This window comes from Simochromis diagramma, unplaced genomic scaffold, assembly GCF_900408965.1.
Source record: "Simochromis diagramma unplaced genomic scaffold, fSimDia1.1 OVJJ01000430.1, whole genome shotgun sequence".
NCBI classification, from domain to species: domain Eukaryota; kingdom Metazoa; phylum Chordata; class Actinopteri; order Cichliformes; family Cichlidae; genus Simochromis; species Simochromis diagramma.
Window position 1 is genome coordinate 464956 of NW_024387258.1, and position 17019 is coordinate 481974.

The 17019-nt window shown below is 41.5% G+C and overlaps 1 protein-coding gene across 3 annotated transcripts in view; it reads left to right on the top strand.

Annotated features, from left to right (window-relative positions):
- Positions 1-17019, top strand: part of LOC120715250 (cell migration inducing hyaluronidase 1) — a 146703-nt gene that overhangs the window by 57994 nt on the left and 71690 nt on the right. For all 3 annotated transcript variants that reach the window (XM_040002109.1, XM_040002110.1, XM_040002108.1), the window contains exons 3-6: positions 4858-4995; positions 6932-7070; positions 8104-8340; positions 9790-9969. In XM_040002109.1, coding sequence (XP_039858043.1) covers positions 4858-4995; positions 6932-7070; positions 8104-8340; positions 9790-9969 — 694 coding nt within the window. The remainder of the gene's footprint in view (positions 1-4857; positions 4996-6931; positions 7071-8103; positions 8341-9789; positions 9970-17019) is intronic.

Here is a 17019-nt window from a genome sequence, read left to right on the forward strand (position 1 = left end):
ATTCGCATTACTGGACAGTAGGGCTGCTCGATTTTGCATAAAATGAGAATCACGATTTTTTGGCTTAGAATTGAGATCACGATTCTCTCACGATTCTCTTTTCCAGTATAAATATTTATTGCACTTATTAACTGCACATCAACTTCGTAACAGTTGAGACTGAACATAAAAAACAATAAATAAACATAAAAACAACAAATGTCTCACGTTTTGTCATTGCTGCAAAATGTTGTACTGCTTGAAATTCCGTCTCCACCGTTGCTCGACGCTGCGTGTACAGAGCAGGTAGTGCAACAATAGAAAAATAGTTGCGGGACGGCACTGTGTAGGGTTTGTCTAGGGTGTTGATCATTTTCCTAAATCCCTCGTCTTGCACAGTGTTGATGGGAGCCATATCTTTGGTCAGGTGATAAGGAATAGCCTCCGTAATTTCTTTGTGCCTGCGGGAGTTCGACGGTTATGGGGAAGCGCTGTATAAGGTTCCCGTTATTGATGTTTGGGTGGTTGACCGGGACGGATTTTCTCCTGTCACTTTCTCGTCATCCCTGACGTGCTCTCCGTTGTTTTTTCCCTGCTAATTTTAGCATCACACGGCACAGCCTCTGTATCACGTGGTATAAGGCTCCGCCCTCGTCATTTGTTGAACAGGAAGAGTGAGTGCTTGTTTTCATGCAGAGTACGTCCCGGATCAAAATGCGGTACAATCGTCGTCTTTTTTTTTTTTTTTTTTTTTTAAATTGTTGTCATTTGGAAATGAGATCGCACATAGTATGAATTGAGATCGCGATTTTCTAACGATTAATCGTGCAGCCCTACTGGACATACTCAGTGTCTGAGTGTCTTTAGAAGAGGGAGCTGCTTGGAAACAATGTGTAGGAGGCCACGCAGGCCTAACTTGATTATTGTTACTCTAACATCAATCCCGTGTGGCTGTGTAATAAAACATGAGTAATGTTAATGTCTATATTTCCAGCAATGTCGCTGGGTTTGCAGCCTGTTACAAAAGATTATTTTCATGGCTATGAATAATTTACTCCATAATAACTCCACAGCAGGTAAGATTTTTCAACTTACCTGGATTTTTTAATGCTTATAGTTAGAGGCCACTTTAAAAGACAGGCTTGTTGAGAAATTGGAAGCTGTACCCGATTGATTTCTGCTTGGCTTTACCTCATATTTATGACTATCTGACAAACAATGTGGCTGCCTGTGAGTTTGAGGGTCCTGTGCTGCATCTGGTGTTCTTAGGACTGCGCTCTTCTGGACAGAAATCTTGGATGTTGGTCCTTGGATCAGCTGGAGCCACTGTTGCATTCAACCTGCACATCTCCTCAAGCTCACCTCAGCTTGTACTTCTTGATCTTCTCGTGTTCCTTTTTCCTGATGATGCTATCACTCAGTATAGCTATATCTGTCATTACAGCCATCTTCCTATGCCTTTCCACGACTACCATGTTGCTGGTCGTTAGCCATCACCAGTTTGTCTGTTTGTCCCACAGGACCTTAGCTTGGTCATTCTCAAGCTAAGATCGCACCCTATGGGGGATGTCCCATTTTGGCCTCAGGACTTCCAGTCCATGCTCAGCACAGATATTCCTGTATATTGTGCCGGTTCCTGCCCTGCCATGATTAGTGCCTTTGTGTTCTGTCCTTCAGTCTAGCTTTGTCCAGCCACTGGTAGGATTTCTGGATGTCAGCCACATCTTTTATCTGCCTGTGGTACATACTGTGCAGGGGCCTGTCCTTCCATGATGGTTCTTCTCCTTCCTCCCCTTCTTTCTTTCTTTGTGCTGCCTGTGGTGTTCACTAAGCACACGCTCAGTTATGGCCATCTTCCTGATGTATTTGTGGATATTCGTTGTCTCATACTGGATGGTGGTTCTGACATTCACTAGTCCTCAGCTTCCTTCCTTTCGTTTAGCATACGGTCTCAGGGTGCTGGTTTTAGGGTGAAACCCTCCGTGCATGGTAAGGAGCTCCCTTGTCTTGATGTCAGTGGCTTCTATCTCCTACTTTGGCCAGTTTATTATCCCATCAGGGTATCTTCTGACTACTTTCCCTCCCTTTGTTGCCATCTGACTACACTTCTCTAGTCTGAATGACTTTCTAAAGCCATTGCTGTAGATCCTAGTGTGGATCATTGAATCGATGTCACCCATGTAAAGGAGGTGGCTGATGATTGCTCCATTCCGTGGTCAGTGTCTGTAGCCAGTTTTGTCAATGATCTCTCAGAGGGGGTTCCGGCCTATGCAGAACAGCAGTCGGGACAGAGCATCTCCTTGGGATTGGTAGTGTAGATCAGCTGGTTGGTTGCAGCGATGGTCACAGTAGGGATTTTCCGTAATGCTGCATTCACATCTTCTAATAGACGATGCTGAAGGTGCATTGAGTGCGAGAGCAGCTGACCTGACGGATAGGATCATGGCAAAGGTAGAAACCTGGACCCTCCGAGGGCGATTACCAAGACTATGTGAAGTACCGTAGAATTACCTGTGGCACTTCCAGATAAAGACAGCAAACTGGTGATGGTTAGCCAACCGGAGGAAGAAGGCCATATAAGTCTATCTTATATTGTAAAGTAGACTCATAGTAGGGTCTACCTTACAATATAAAGTGCCTTGAGGTGACTGTTTTGATTTGGGGCTGTATAAATAAAACTGACTTGAATTGAATTAAAGATGATGTCATAGTTTAACACAGAGTCTCAAACAGTGAAGAGCAAAGAGGTGTAGCTGTTACTGAGAGGGTGAACTCAGGTTGAGTGAAAGAAAACCTTTTTTTCTAGCATCCAAAATCATTGGTTCCTGTAATCACCATGGGGCGATCGTGGCTCAAGAGTTGGGAGTTCGCCTTGTAATCGGAAGGTTGCCGGTTCGAGCCCCGGCTCGGACAGTCTCGGTCGTTGTGTCCTTGGGCGAGACACTTCACCCGTTGCCTACTGGTGGTGGTCAGAGGGCCCGGTGGCGCCAGTGTCCGGCAGCCTCGCCTCTGTCAGTGCGCCCCAGGGTGGCTGTGACTACAATGTAGCTGCCATCACCAGTGTGTGGATGGGTGGGTGGATGACAGGTTGTGTAAAGCACTTTGGGGTCCTTAGGGACTAGTAAAGCGCTATACAAATACAGGCCATTTACCATTAAAACCTACTGGGAAAATGCTAGCGGGAGTCCTTTGAACTTTGTAGCTTCTCCATCTACCACTGTTTGTTTTATACATGGAAAATCTAAAGCTACAAACATTACGTTAAAATAATAATAATGTATACTTTAGATCCCCGTGGGGAAATTCCTCTCTGCATTTAACTCATTCATTCAGTGATGCAGTGGGCAGCCATTGGGCAGCCATTGGGCACCCAGGGAGCAGTGTGTAGGGACGGTACCTTCCTCAGTGGTACCTCAGGGTAGCCATTCAGTGGATTCGAACCCCTGACCTTCCGATCATGGGGCCACCACTGAGCTATAAATATGCAGATGAACTGTTAACTTTGTCTGACACAATGTTTAACATAGGCAGCTCACTGAAGGCTGACAGCAGGTGTCCCTCTTTAAATCGTAGTAATAGCTGCAGCAACCATGGGGGAGTCTAAAGGAGGCATGGGGTGCACTAAACCATATTGTCTTTATTTCTCAGATTTAAAGTGTAACAAATACAATAATAATAACTGCATATATATTTAAAAATATAAATATAAAAGTTTTTTTTGCAGGCCAATAAAAATGTGCAAGGGCTGTAAGACTGGGGCACTGACCTGGGGCTGTCTCTTAATCCACTTACAGTGGTGTCCTGTTTGATTGCATTTTTAAGAACTTGTCCTAGCTTGGCTCTTTTAGTATAGAACCTTTTCATTCTTTTTTGACTTCCAATGGGTGTTATCACATGGACAGACAAATTTAATTAAGAAAAGCATTGTGAAATATGACAGACACATATTTCTTATGAACAAGTATTTATTTTTGAACACTGAAACAGTGATGGGCAGAAAACCTGATCATTTTAAGTAACTTAAAAAACATAAATGAAAAGGATCAGCTGTTTAAAGTCCTTCTCTTACCATGTGTTGTAAAGTCCATATGTGTGCCATGCCTCACTGAAGGTAAAAACACCTAAAAGATACACTTGTGCGTTTACAGTTGAAGTTCCACCTGCAGCCCCATCTTTCCTTTCACTTCACTTTCACTTGGTGAATTTTAGGAGCTGAGACATCCTTCATTTAAGCACCAACATAGAGTAGTGAGTCATAGACAGGAGGATGAAGATTGTGGTAATGTAGTGTAGTTTTTAATACTTTTTGCATGAAATAATCTGCTTTTAGTGACCAACAGTGAAAAAGCGGTTAAAAAGATCACCAGCTTTGTAGTCCTTCTGTGAAATGATCCCACAGCTTCAGAGTTGGATACAAAAAACAAGGTGCAATCAACAAAGTTCTCAGATTTGATATTTATCTGTAATCAATGAAAGTCTGTGATCCACATATGTGAGGGCACAGCAATATTTGTTCTGACAGCTGTGACTAGCATCATCACTTCTTTCTGCTGCAGGGAAGTCAGTCTGGGCTTCACCAAAGAAGGACAATCAATGTTAGGGAGCACTGAAGATGTGCTAAGAAACTCTATATTTCATTTTCCTCTGCTTTGTTGGCCATCTGTATATTTTAAACGTTTGTATTTTTTGATGTCTATAAAATGTAACTGAAAAACATTCAGTATATAACAGTGTACAATATTTGTCCCTAAACATGGATGTAAAAATGATGCTGAACCAACTGTTCTGAAATCTTTTCATGAGTGAAATGTACACATGTTGATCTCATTGACTGATGAGCTGATCAAAGTTAACTGTGTTTTTTTCTGTGTCATTCAGTATGCCCAGATAAGGAGCCAGGACTGCAACCATGGATGCCAGGACACAGTGAAGACCACCGTGTGACGATCAGTTATGGCAGGAAGGTCCTTCTCACAACTTCAGCTACTGTCCACTCTATTGAGATTCTCAGCGGAGGTAAACTGAACAAATCTATCATGTCTTTATCTTTCTCTAAACTGAAGTGATATTTCAGGAGACCGGTGAAGAAAAGCTTCGGCATAGGAAGAAAACTAGCAAGAGAAAGGAAGAAGAAAGAGACCATGATTCTTACATGCTTCAGAGATAACAAAAGGTGTCCCATAGTTGCAGTGGTTTGGGATTGTGGTTTGAATTTAGCTGAACCCAACACAGACCCACCAGAGAAAAGTAACATTTGGACTGTGTAATGTGAGCAGTAGGTGAGGTGTTTTGGTGAGGAGTAGGGGGGCATAGCTTATCTGTGTTTGAAATGGTCCAGGAAAAGTCTTTCAGTCTAAGGCTGCAGCTACACTGGGATTTACAGTCACTGAACTCGTAGCCCTTACCAGAACCCCCCAAACCTGCAGCTTCAGTCTCAGAGGAGCTCAACAAATTTTGCCACTCTGCCAGTTGGTCCAAGCACATTCTCAACCCCCGACTATACACCCTGTACATCGATGACTGCTCACCAGCCCACCTCAACTAACGTCATTGTCAAGTATGCTGATGACAACACCATGGTAGGGCTCATCTCTGATGGAGGTGAGACAGTGTACTGGGCAGAGATGGAAAACGTGTCTGGCTGTTGCTCCGAAAATAGCCTGAAGCTGAATATCCTTCAAACAAAAGAACTTATAATGGACTTCAGGAGACACGAACTGGTCCCCTCCCCTCTCATTATAAATGGGGAACTGGTGGAACCTGTCTCCACCTTCAGATTTCTGGACACCTGATCTCATCTCTGCTGATCTCGTTCACAACACCATTGCCCTGGTAAAGAACAGCAGGATCAACAGCAGCTGCACTTTCTCCATGTCCTGAGGAAGAGTAACTTGAACCAGAAGCTGCTGCTGGCCTTCTACTGCTCCTCAGTGGAAAGCATGCTCTCCTACTGCCTGGGTTTTTGATACGCAGGGGCATCAGCGTAACTTTGTGGGTAAATTCCCAGATGATTAAACATGCGACTATTTTGCTGGTAATACCTGAAATGAGTAAAGAAAATCAACAGCCTATTTATGCAAGATAATTCATAGTTTTATTGGGGGGTTATATTGGTTCGGGGGGTCATAACCTCCCTAACCCCCCTGGAACTTACGCCCCTGTGCAGGGGTCACAAATGAGAAGCCTTACAGGGGCTTGTCCTTCCATGATGCTTCCTCTTCTTGCTCCTTCTCTTGCTTGCGTCTCTGCTACCTGAGATATTCACTAAGCACACTATTAATCTTCCTGATTTACTCATAGATCTTTGTTGTTTTATCTTCGCTAGCGGTTCTGACATCCACTAGTCCTTGGCCACCTTTCTTGTGTTTATCGTACAGACTCAGGGTGCTGGCTTTGGGGTGAAACCCTCCATGCATAGTAAGGAGCTTCCTTGTCTTGATGTCAGTGGCTTGTTTCTCTTCTGTTGGCCAGCTGATTGTTCCAGCAGGTTATCTGATTACTGGCAGAGTGTAGTTGCTGATTGTCCCTGACTCTGCAGGTATTTGATGGTTGCAATTTCTTAGCAGCTTCTTCATTTTTCCCAGTTCCCTGTGGGATTGCTTGATGGTCTGAATTTAATTAAAAAGTGAAAAGTATATAGAGTATATTGTGCAAAAGAAATCATTTTAATTAATGACAGAAATGCGGTAAACAAAGGGCTACAGTCGTTCTGAGAGAAGTAATACATGCAGGATGTATCACTGAATGCTTATTTACTACTGAGCTGAAATCATTGAACTACAGACAAAGTAAAAGAGATAGCTGTCAAGCTACATCCATGTATGTGTTTGTGTGGAAAGCCTGAATTCAGGGCCATAAATGGTAGGAAGACAGAAGGAGTTTGTGGGCACAGGGGCAGGAAAGACCTGCCTGGAGGCTTCATCACTCACCCACCCTCCTCTCTTCCCCACAGGAAAGCTGGTGATTGCTGACACCAACCGGCCTATACTGCTTCGGACAAAACACATTCTGATTGGGAACAAGGGGGAGCTGCACATTGGAAGCCCAGACTGTCCTTATAAAGGCAACCTCACCATCTTGCTATTTGGAAGGTGAGGGTTTATAAAACGTAGCAGAATAAAAACACTATTTGTTAAAAATGAGTTATTAGGTATTTACTGTTAAGAAAAAAAGTAAGTGTAAGATTTTTACCACGTTTACTAATTGGTGGATACACCGTGTTTAAAAAACAGTGATTATACTTGTTTGGAAGAAGGTAGCAGTGTGAATCACAAGACTAAAAGTAAACTGAGTGGTAAAGAAAGGACTGTGGTTTGGTTAAAATGGAGCGACTTGGTCCTGAGACCCATCCGAGAATTCTTGTGACGCACACATCAGGGGACTGACTGAGGCTTGTGTGACGCCACGTGACTGTGACGGGAAGGTAGAATGAGACAGCAGAAGAATAAGACCAGCAATGAAACTTTTAACAGAGAACAACCTCAACATACGGTAGTAATAAACAAATATGTTCGATATCCCAATGTGGTGTCTTTTGTTATCAGTGATGATAGTGTATTAAATAGTGAATTTGTTGTTGCACACAAACTACTTGTGATTAGTAAGAAAAATATTTGTTATCATTTTGCTGTTAGTAAAAGATCGATTTACTCATTTACTTAATACCTGCTTTTTCTTTTGTTATGGTTATTAAAAAGTATTAATTGATGCCGTCTTTGTTGTCTTCATCAGGTTTCATGAATTTGACTGCATAGTTTTCACCTAATCAGACACAAACTCTAACGGAATTTTTTCTAAAAATTAATTTAGATTAATAAAACAGACTAATTTTTAGGTAAAGTAATCACGAGTCACAGCCTGTTGTACAGGACTTGTGCTCTCTTGTTATTTGATTCTTCTGTCTCTCCTTAAGACCAACTATCTAACAAAACTGACACACATAAAAGATTTTTGGGTTTTTTTAATTCTTGGAAGAGAAAGAAAACAAACTCTTAATAATTATTCTGCAATAATTTGTTTGTATAAACCAACATCAAGGCTAACTAAAGTGCACTCTGTGTCTCAAAGCCACTTGAAAACTGGCATACTGTCCAAACATTTATCATTCTCCATTCTTGTCCATAGACTGGATGACAGCGATGAGGAGCACAGCTACTTTGGGAGGAAGTACATTGGCGTGGGGACAGGGGGGACACTGGAGATTCACGGAGAAAGGAAGCTGTCCTGGACATTCCTCAACAAGACCCTCCATCCCAGAGAGAGCAGTCAAAACAACTATCTGTTCCAAAGAAGCTGGGGGAATCGAGGCATCATAATCCACGTAATCGACCCCAAGACAGGGGAGGTGCTGCATGATGACAGGTGAAGTTCCTCTTGAACATAAGGGCTGCATCAGAGCTGCAGTAAAATCTGGAGACTTAATTAGAGAAGTAATGATCTGGTAACTGGCAGATCATAAGCTTCTAATGAAGGGTTGTAATGAAGTAGACAAATGTGCTCTTAATAAATCTAACGGTGTTTTACGGACGGATATTACATTTAGAAATCACTGACATGCTTAATATCCTTTCATTTATAATAAAATCTATTCAGCCATTAGGTCAATAGGTCCAGTAAAGTGACATAAATATGTTATTGAGCAATATTAGTGTCAGCCCTCTTTCGAAGAGAGATTGTTACCAGTGAATGTCGGTTGTTACTAAAGGGTCATTTATCAGGACTCTTTAGTAACATTTATCTCAAAAGTGTCATTTACAACGGACATTTTATGCTAAAACATAACATCAAAAAATTCTCATTTCATGAGTGAAGTCTTACCAACTGCCATTCCTGTCACAGAAATGCACTTTGGCAGTCAGAAAGGCTGAAACAGAGTTTCTTTTTCTATACAGTGACAATGATTTTCATGTTTGGTGGTGACATCGATGAATAAAGACCACAGTTACTGTCCCTGAATTCAGTTTGATTCAGTTTTATTTATATAGGTCCAAATCACAACCACAGTCAACCTACAGAGAACAATGAAACAAGTCAAGCACTTGGTGACAGTGGGAAAGAAAAACTGCCTTTTAACAGGATATAACCTCCAGCAGAGTAAGGCTCATGGAGGGGATGTATGAGTGGTCGAGGGTGAAGTGAGGAAGGCAGGAAAAAGACATGTTGTGAAAGAAAGCCAGAGATGAATAAAGAAGAAACCGGGTCCAGGGGTTAAGGTCACTAATCCATCCCTAACCATGGGCTTCATCAAAAAGGAAATTTTCAAGCCAACTCTTAAAAGTAGAGAGGATGTCTGTCTTCTGAAACTGGGAGCTGGTTCCACAAACGAGGTGCCAGAAAGCTAAAGTCTCCTAAAGCTAAAACCTGCAGGACGGCGATTTTACTGCAAAATGAGAGAGGCGCTCGGCAGACTTACCTGTACATAGGGGTAGAAATGGTTGCAGCAGCTACTTAAAATCAGTTGTCAAAAGTGAAATGCAGTCGTAACTCTCCTAGTTTTATTCTAGTTACAAGGAGAATGCCAATTCAATCTTTACTCAAGTGTGACTGAAACAACATTGGTTAGGTTTTTAAACTTTGGAGTTTACCATTAAATTACAAGTAAAAATGCGTCAGAGATTCATTCAAGCTGTGAACCCCTCTGAAGCAAAAAATGCAAAGTGCAAAATAACTCGTGTTCTCCATGTCATCTCATGATGGCAGACTGTTTGCAAAATAGCACAGCTTTCAAAAGTCCCTGAACAGAAGGCGTAAGAATTTGGTGCTTTTCTTCTTTTATCTGTCTCTCTTTTAATCTCTGCATCATTCTCACAGGTTTGACACGTACCGCAGCAAAAACGAGAGTTATCGCCTTGCAAAATATGTCGATGGCATAAAGCCTGGGCTCATACTGGCGATGATGGTCAATGACGAGGGCTCCAACAACTTGGAGGACTCCGCTAAGAAGAGTATATCCAGGCTCGGCAGCAAACACATCGGGAGTCTCGGCTTTCGGTAGGCTATTGAAACACAATTTTAAAACGAAATCCATTAACCTTAATTAAGAATATGTCCATGCAAATATAAGTACATGAGGCCCAATAATCCCAAACACATATCAGAACTAGTGCTGGAATAGATAAACCAGGCTGATGCTAAGCTTCTGGAGTTGATCTGGCATCAATCTTATTGAAAATTTGTGGACTAAATTTAAAAGCCAGGTGTGTCACAGGAAGTTGATTCATTTAAATACACTCCCCCAATTCTACCAAAGCATATTCAAAATGATACTAATTCTCTTCTCCCTGACGAGTGTGTGTAAACTTCTGAGCTCAAACCGTGTCAGGAAAGAAAATGTCTTTTTGAGCTCTCAGCACAGTATTGTCCAGAGCATTCATTTCATGGACTGCTTTGATTTAATGAGAAAATGTTAGAACCTCAGGTGAAGCACCTTGAATAGTTGTCCTTTTCTCTAATTAATGCCTGAAGCTTTTGGGGATCTCTTGGTGATTAATGATTTTCTACAAACTATGTCAAGGGTAATATTTGTTAGGCAAACTAACACTGGCCACTTTTCTTTTGCTTGCAATCGATTGCAAGACAGTGATAAAATGGGCCTAATAAAATAGCAATCTAAAATATAACTTTAAAAAGATGAGAAATATTGGAAACAAAGAAAGGACATTTGTTTTCTAAGAGACGACTGCAGTCTGCTGCAGCAACTCCTGATTGGAAGACTTGTACTTTTATATCTGGTTATAAAGTCTTCTTGATCATTTAGAGAATAATGTGCCATGGGAGAGCAGACAGTGTTCGTCTTTGTTTCCTACTGAGTTTCCTACCGGTCAAAAGTTTCAGAACACCCCATTTTTTCCAGTTTTTTATTGAAAATTATGCAGTTTAATGTCTCGTTGCACTCTTAAATGAAAGCACAGTACAAATAAGCAATTGGAGTTAAAAAAGAAATCATCGAATGTATACTAAACTTTTGACTCATCAGTGTAGACACCTTTGGCAGCTATAACAGCTGAACACACCTGTGGCGTTCTTTCTAAAATAGAAATCAAATATTCTTCAGAACGTTCTTCCCATGTCTGTTGCAGAACTTCCCATAAATGTGGACCTTGTAGCTGCTTTGCTTTCAGTCTTCTGTCCACTTCATTGCAAACCTGCTCGATGGGGTTTAAGTCTGGAGACTGTGCTGCCACTCCATGTTTTCAAGCTCACCATCTTGTTCTTTCTTCCTGAGGTAGTTCTGGCATAGCTTGGACTTGTGTTTTGGGTCGTCTTGCTGTAGGCGCACACCAGAGGGTACTGCATGGTGCTGCAGAATGCTGTCGTAGCCGTTTTGGTTCAGGGTGCCTCTCACTCTGTACAAGTCACCGACCCTGGATCTAGCAAAACAGCCCCAGATGATGGTCTGTCTCTCTTCCATTGTTAATTGCCTTTTTCTCACCATTGTTTTAGCAACACGCTACTTTCTGCAGTACAATACTGTTCAACAGATGCTCACGAGGGTATGATACCACGGTGTGCTCCAAGCCAACACTGCTTTTATGCAGACAGAGGGGCTGTAAGTAATCCAGAAAAGTTGGAACACCTGTAGGAATTAGTAGCACACCAGCTTTCAAAGCTTCATCAACCTCCATTGCTGCAGAGCAGCTTTAAATAGTTAACCCAGGTTTTGTTCCCTGAAAAAGGCCTTTTTGTATAATTCTCAAATGTACATTATATTCAGTTTGGGTTAACCTTAACTTCTTTTTTTCAAAGCTCTGGCAGTTCACCAGTTGCCTTTGTACCATTTCAAGCTATTCATTGGACTTGAATGACATGAATTGCAATTAAAAAAAACTGGAAAAATTGGGGTGTTCTTAAAGCTTCTACTGGTAGTGTATTTTTCCAGATTTACATTAAACTAAACGGCTTTCACATTCACTGTTTCAGGCAGACCATTTTTAGCTGTGTTTCAACTCTACCTGCTGACAATAGCCAAATATTACGATTTAGATTTGTTCATTATGGTTTATAAGTAGCACACAGACAAGTTCAGTTCAGTTTGCCACCATTTGAGAAAACGTGCTTTGACTCAAACGTTATGCACTTATCTAAGATCGGTGGCTGTGCCTCAGGTGGTGGAAGGTGAAAGGGTGTTGATTTTAAAAAACTGTACAGTCTACAATAAACAAAAAACAACACATTTAGAATAAAAGTACCACGAGCGCCTTGTAAGGACCATGCACTATGAGATACTGTAGGAATTTATACACTCATAAAAAATGGAGAAAGTAAAAATGAAGTTGGTTAAAAACAGTAAAAGTAAGACTTGCAGTGTTCAAGAGAGAAGTGCAAATGACAGTAATAAATAATATGTAGACTATAAACATCAGACATGTTTGGGATCTTCTGCCTGAAAGGTGTGTTCACCTGTGAAAGAATGAAGAGTTATTATATAGCTTTAACGAGAACGGTAAGAGTGAAGCGTTCTTTATGGTTGGATTAGTCTGAGGAGAAGGACCTGTGCTTATTCAGTAGTGTGGAGTGGAGTGGGTGTGTTGTCCGTGATAGAAAAGGAGTTTGTTCAGTGACCCCTGACCCTCACTGACAAATGCCTGTAAATTCTGACCACTGATGCTTCCAGCCTTGTGGATTAGTTTTTTGATCCTGCGGCATCTCTGGCACTGATGCTGCCCCCCAGCAGACAACAGCAGAGTAAACAGCACTTACTTGGTAGAAGATCTCCAACATGATGCTGGACACATTAAAGGATCTGAGTGTCCTCAGAAAGGCGTGTCTGCTCATCTCCTTCCTGTACACAGCATCACTGTTGGTCCTCCAGTCCAGTCTGTCATTCAGGTAAAGTGGGCTTGACATACCTACTACAAACACTAAATGTGCATACGTGTGCTGATTAAAAAGACACACATTTACATATTATGGAAGCTGTGGAAGCTAAGAGCACTGTGTGAAGTTATGCTGCACTCACTGTGTCAGTGTGTATCATGCATGGGAAATGGAAACTGAATCATGAATCACGACCAAACGACTGCTGAGGTCTCCGATTTTCTAACATTAGTGTTCATACTTGTAAACTGAGACCTTTTTCAAACAACACTACTGTGCTGTTCTGTTTTTGAGAGAAAGAAAAGTAAGGTGACTTTGCATGGTAAAATACAGGCCTGTGCGATTGTGCTTTGCACCGTGTTTGTTAGTTGTAATGTCAGCTGCCTTGTTGTGGGCTGAGAGGAGATGTTGGTTAATGTTGGCAGTGCAGGCCCTGTGGTTGGCCCCTGAGCCGCGCAGCGTTATGAAAATGAATGCTGCAGATGAGAGCCGGGAAACACTGAGAGGGTTTTATAAATGACTTGAGGACAGAGACACAAGTTAACATTCCTTTGCCAATTTGCACTTTCTTCCACAGTTGTGGATGCTGTGGAGGACGATCGGAGCAGTGTTGAGGCGACAGAGGGATTCCTGCCTAACGACTCTTGTCGCCGGCTCTCCTTACACTATTGCCAAACAGGCAGACACTGGTGTCATCAGGAGAGAGAGGCTGTGTAATTTGTGGTGCACCCAGAGACATTTTAATAAGCTGGAATTTATGAGACTCTGCAATACATTTTCAGTTATGTCATTTGCATATCTTTACTGCAGCTGTCACAGCAGTACTTGTGGCAGCATGCAGAAATACAGCAACACAATGCTTATTTGCTCCATAAAAATCAATTTAAGTAAATCAGCATGTACAGATGGGCTTTAAGGTGTAGATACCAACCCAATCGTTTTCTTAAAAATGTCCACTTTTAATTTGTCCAAAGTAATTTGATATTTTTAAAATAGACTCATTTTATATGTATAAAAACTGCACCAAACAAATGGTACAACCATACTAACAAATGTCTGTGAAGGTTCTCAGTCAAAGCTCTTTAGACATACTAACAAAGGAACAACAATTACCCAAATGCCCTGCAGAGTTTGTAAGTTTGCTCACTTCCACAGAACGAAACAGGAATTTTCTGTTGTAGTTTCATCAGCAAGAAATCCAGAAAAATACAAAAGTTATGAATTGATTTGCATGTCAGTGGGTAAAATAAATATTTGATCCCGTACAACCCAGCCAAACCTGAGGCTCCCACAGGTTGGCTGCCTATCACAGATTACAGTTAATCAATTACAGATACTCCTGATCTCAACTGTAGCACCATCCACAAAATCAGTTTCTTCTATTTCAACCTCTACATCACTATGGGCAAGACCATAGACTGTAGATCTGCACAAAGCTGTAATGTGCTAAAAGACCAGCAGCAAAAAGCTTGGTGAGAAGTGCAACGAGCAACTGCTAGTTTGATTATTTGGAAAGTGAAGAAATACAAAAATAAACATCAATTGGCCTCAGCTTGTATGGGGTGAGGTAGGAAGTCATTGTGTTTTTGTTTGTTGGGATCGCCCACAGCAGTTCATCACCATATGATAACTGTTTTTATTATATAAATCATTCTGTTCAAGTCAAGTAGAAGGATCCTGGGAGAAAAAGTACATGATTTCAAATGGTTAAATAAATAAACAGTGTTTACCCAGAATGAGTGACAATGCTATCCTTGCTGCATTAGAGTCCAAACATCTCACTCTCCATGCTAAGACACCCCAGTTTTTGTGGGCTGTTCTTGGTCTGCAGTGGTCAGTATCTATCAAAATTGGTCCTTAATGGAGCAGCGGTGAACCAGCAACAGCGTCATAGATGGAGTGAGGCCAAGAGTGAGGGTCAGTGTGGTCATATCCAACAGATGAGCTATTACAGCTCAAATTGCTGAAAAAGTTCATGCTGGTTCTTGGTGAAAGGTGTCAGAATGCACGGTTTGTTTGATATGGCATTACATAGCTGCAGATGAGACAGAGTGCCCATGCTCACCTCTGTCCACCACTGAAAACACCAACAATTTGCAAGCGAGCATCAGAAGTGGACCGGGTGCATGAGTATCACTTACCTAGGGAACACCCAGCGTCAGGATGCACTATAGGAAGAAGGCAAGCCAGCGAAGGCAGTGTGGTGCTTTGGACAATCTCCTACTGGGAAACTTTGGGTCCTGCCCCACCTCCCAACTTATAGGACCTCAAGAGTCTCTATAAACCATCTAAAAAAGTGTCACCTTCTTATTCATCAATGATTGAAGAAAATAAAGACAACCCTAGATTTCTCTTCAGCATTGTAGCCCCACAAACTGTCGGAGCTCTGTTTACCCAACCATTCTTTTAACGCTCACTAGTAATGACTTCATGATTTTCTTCCCAAATACAATTTTAACTGTTAGAGAAAAAAATTGCTCATAACTACTAACAGATGGAACATTACGTACAGCTGCTTTCAATATTATTGATATTTATTTAGTCTTTTCTCCAGTTGATCTTTCTGAGTTAACTTCAATAATTACTTCCTCCAAACCATCAACGTGTCTTTTAGACCCCATTCCTACAAGACTGCTCTAAGAAGTCCTGCCATTAATTAATGCTTCGATCTTAAATATGATCAACCTATCTCTAATAATCAGCTATGTACCACAGGCCTTCAAGCTGGCTGTAGTTAAACCTTTACTCAAAAAGCTTCTCTAGACCCAGCAGTCTTAGCTAATTATAGGCCAATCTCCAACCTTCCTTTCATATCAAACATCCTTGAAAGAGTAGTTGTCAAACAGCTAACAGATCATCTGCAGAGGAATGGTTTATTTGAAGAGTTTCAGTCAGGTTTCAGAGCTCATCACAGCACAGAAACAGCTTTAGTGAAGGTTACAAATGATCTTCTTATGGCCTCTGACAGTGGACTCATCTCTGTGCTTGTCCTGCTAGACCTCAGTGCAGCGTTCGATACTGTCGACCATAATATCCTATTAGAGCGATTAGAACATGCTGTAGGTATTACAGGTACTGTGCTGCAGTGGTTTGTATCATATCTATCTAATAGACTCCAGTTTGTGCATGTAAATGGAGAGTCCTCTTCACACACTGAGGTTAATTATGGAGTTCCACAGGGTTCAGTGCTAGGACCAATTCTGTTTACATTATACATGCTTCCCTTAGGCAGCATCATTAGAAGACATAGCATACATTTACACTGCTATGCTGATGACACCCAGCTCTATCTGTCCATGAAGCCAGATAACACACACCAATTAGTTAAACTGCAGGAATGTCTTAAAGACATAAAGACCTGGATAACCTCTAATTTTGTGCTTCTAAATTCAGATAAAACTGGTTATTGTAGGTTATTATACTCGACTATGAAAATCTTAAAAACATGGTATCTAACCAGATACTTACTCTGGATAGAAAAACCTTGGCCTGCAATGACACCATGAGGGATCTTGGAGTCATTTTTGACCAGGACATGTCCTTCAATGTGCATATTGAACAAATTCTAAAATCTCTAAAATCCTGTCTCAACATCATATCTTGTGGATTCATTCCAGGCTGGACAACTGTAATTCATTATTATCAGGATGTCCAAAAAACTCCCTGAAAAGCCTTCAGCTAATCCAAAACGCTGCAGCAAGAGTCCTGACAGGGACTAGAAAGAGAGAGCAGATTTCTCCTGTTTTGGCTTCCTGTTAAATCCAGAAACAAATTCAAAATCCTGCTCCTCACATTCAAGGTCTTAAATAATCAGGCTCCATCTTATCTTAATGACCTTGTAGTACCATATCACCCCAATAGAGCACTTCGCTCTCGTACTGCAGGCTTACTTGTTGTTCCTAGAGTATTTTAAAATAGGAGGCAGAGCCTCCAGCTTTCAGGCCCCCTTCTGTTACACCAGCTCTTACTCTTTTTTCACTCACCAACTGTTTATACACCACTCTACATTTAATTATGAGTTATAATTATTTTCTAGCTCTCTTCTACAGCCTGTCTTTTGTCTTGTTTCCATCCCCTCACCCCCAACCAATCACAGCAGATGGCCCCGCCCCTCCCTGAGCCTGGTTCTGCTGGAAGTTTCTTCCTGTTAAAAAGGAGTTTTTCTTTCTCACTGTCACCAAAGCGCTTGCTCATAGGGGGTCATCTGACTGTTGGGGTTTTCTC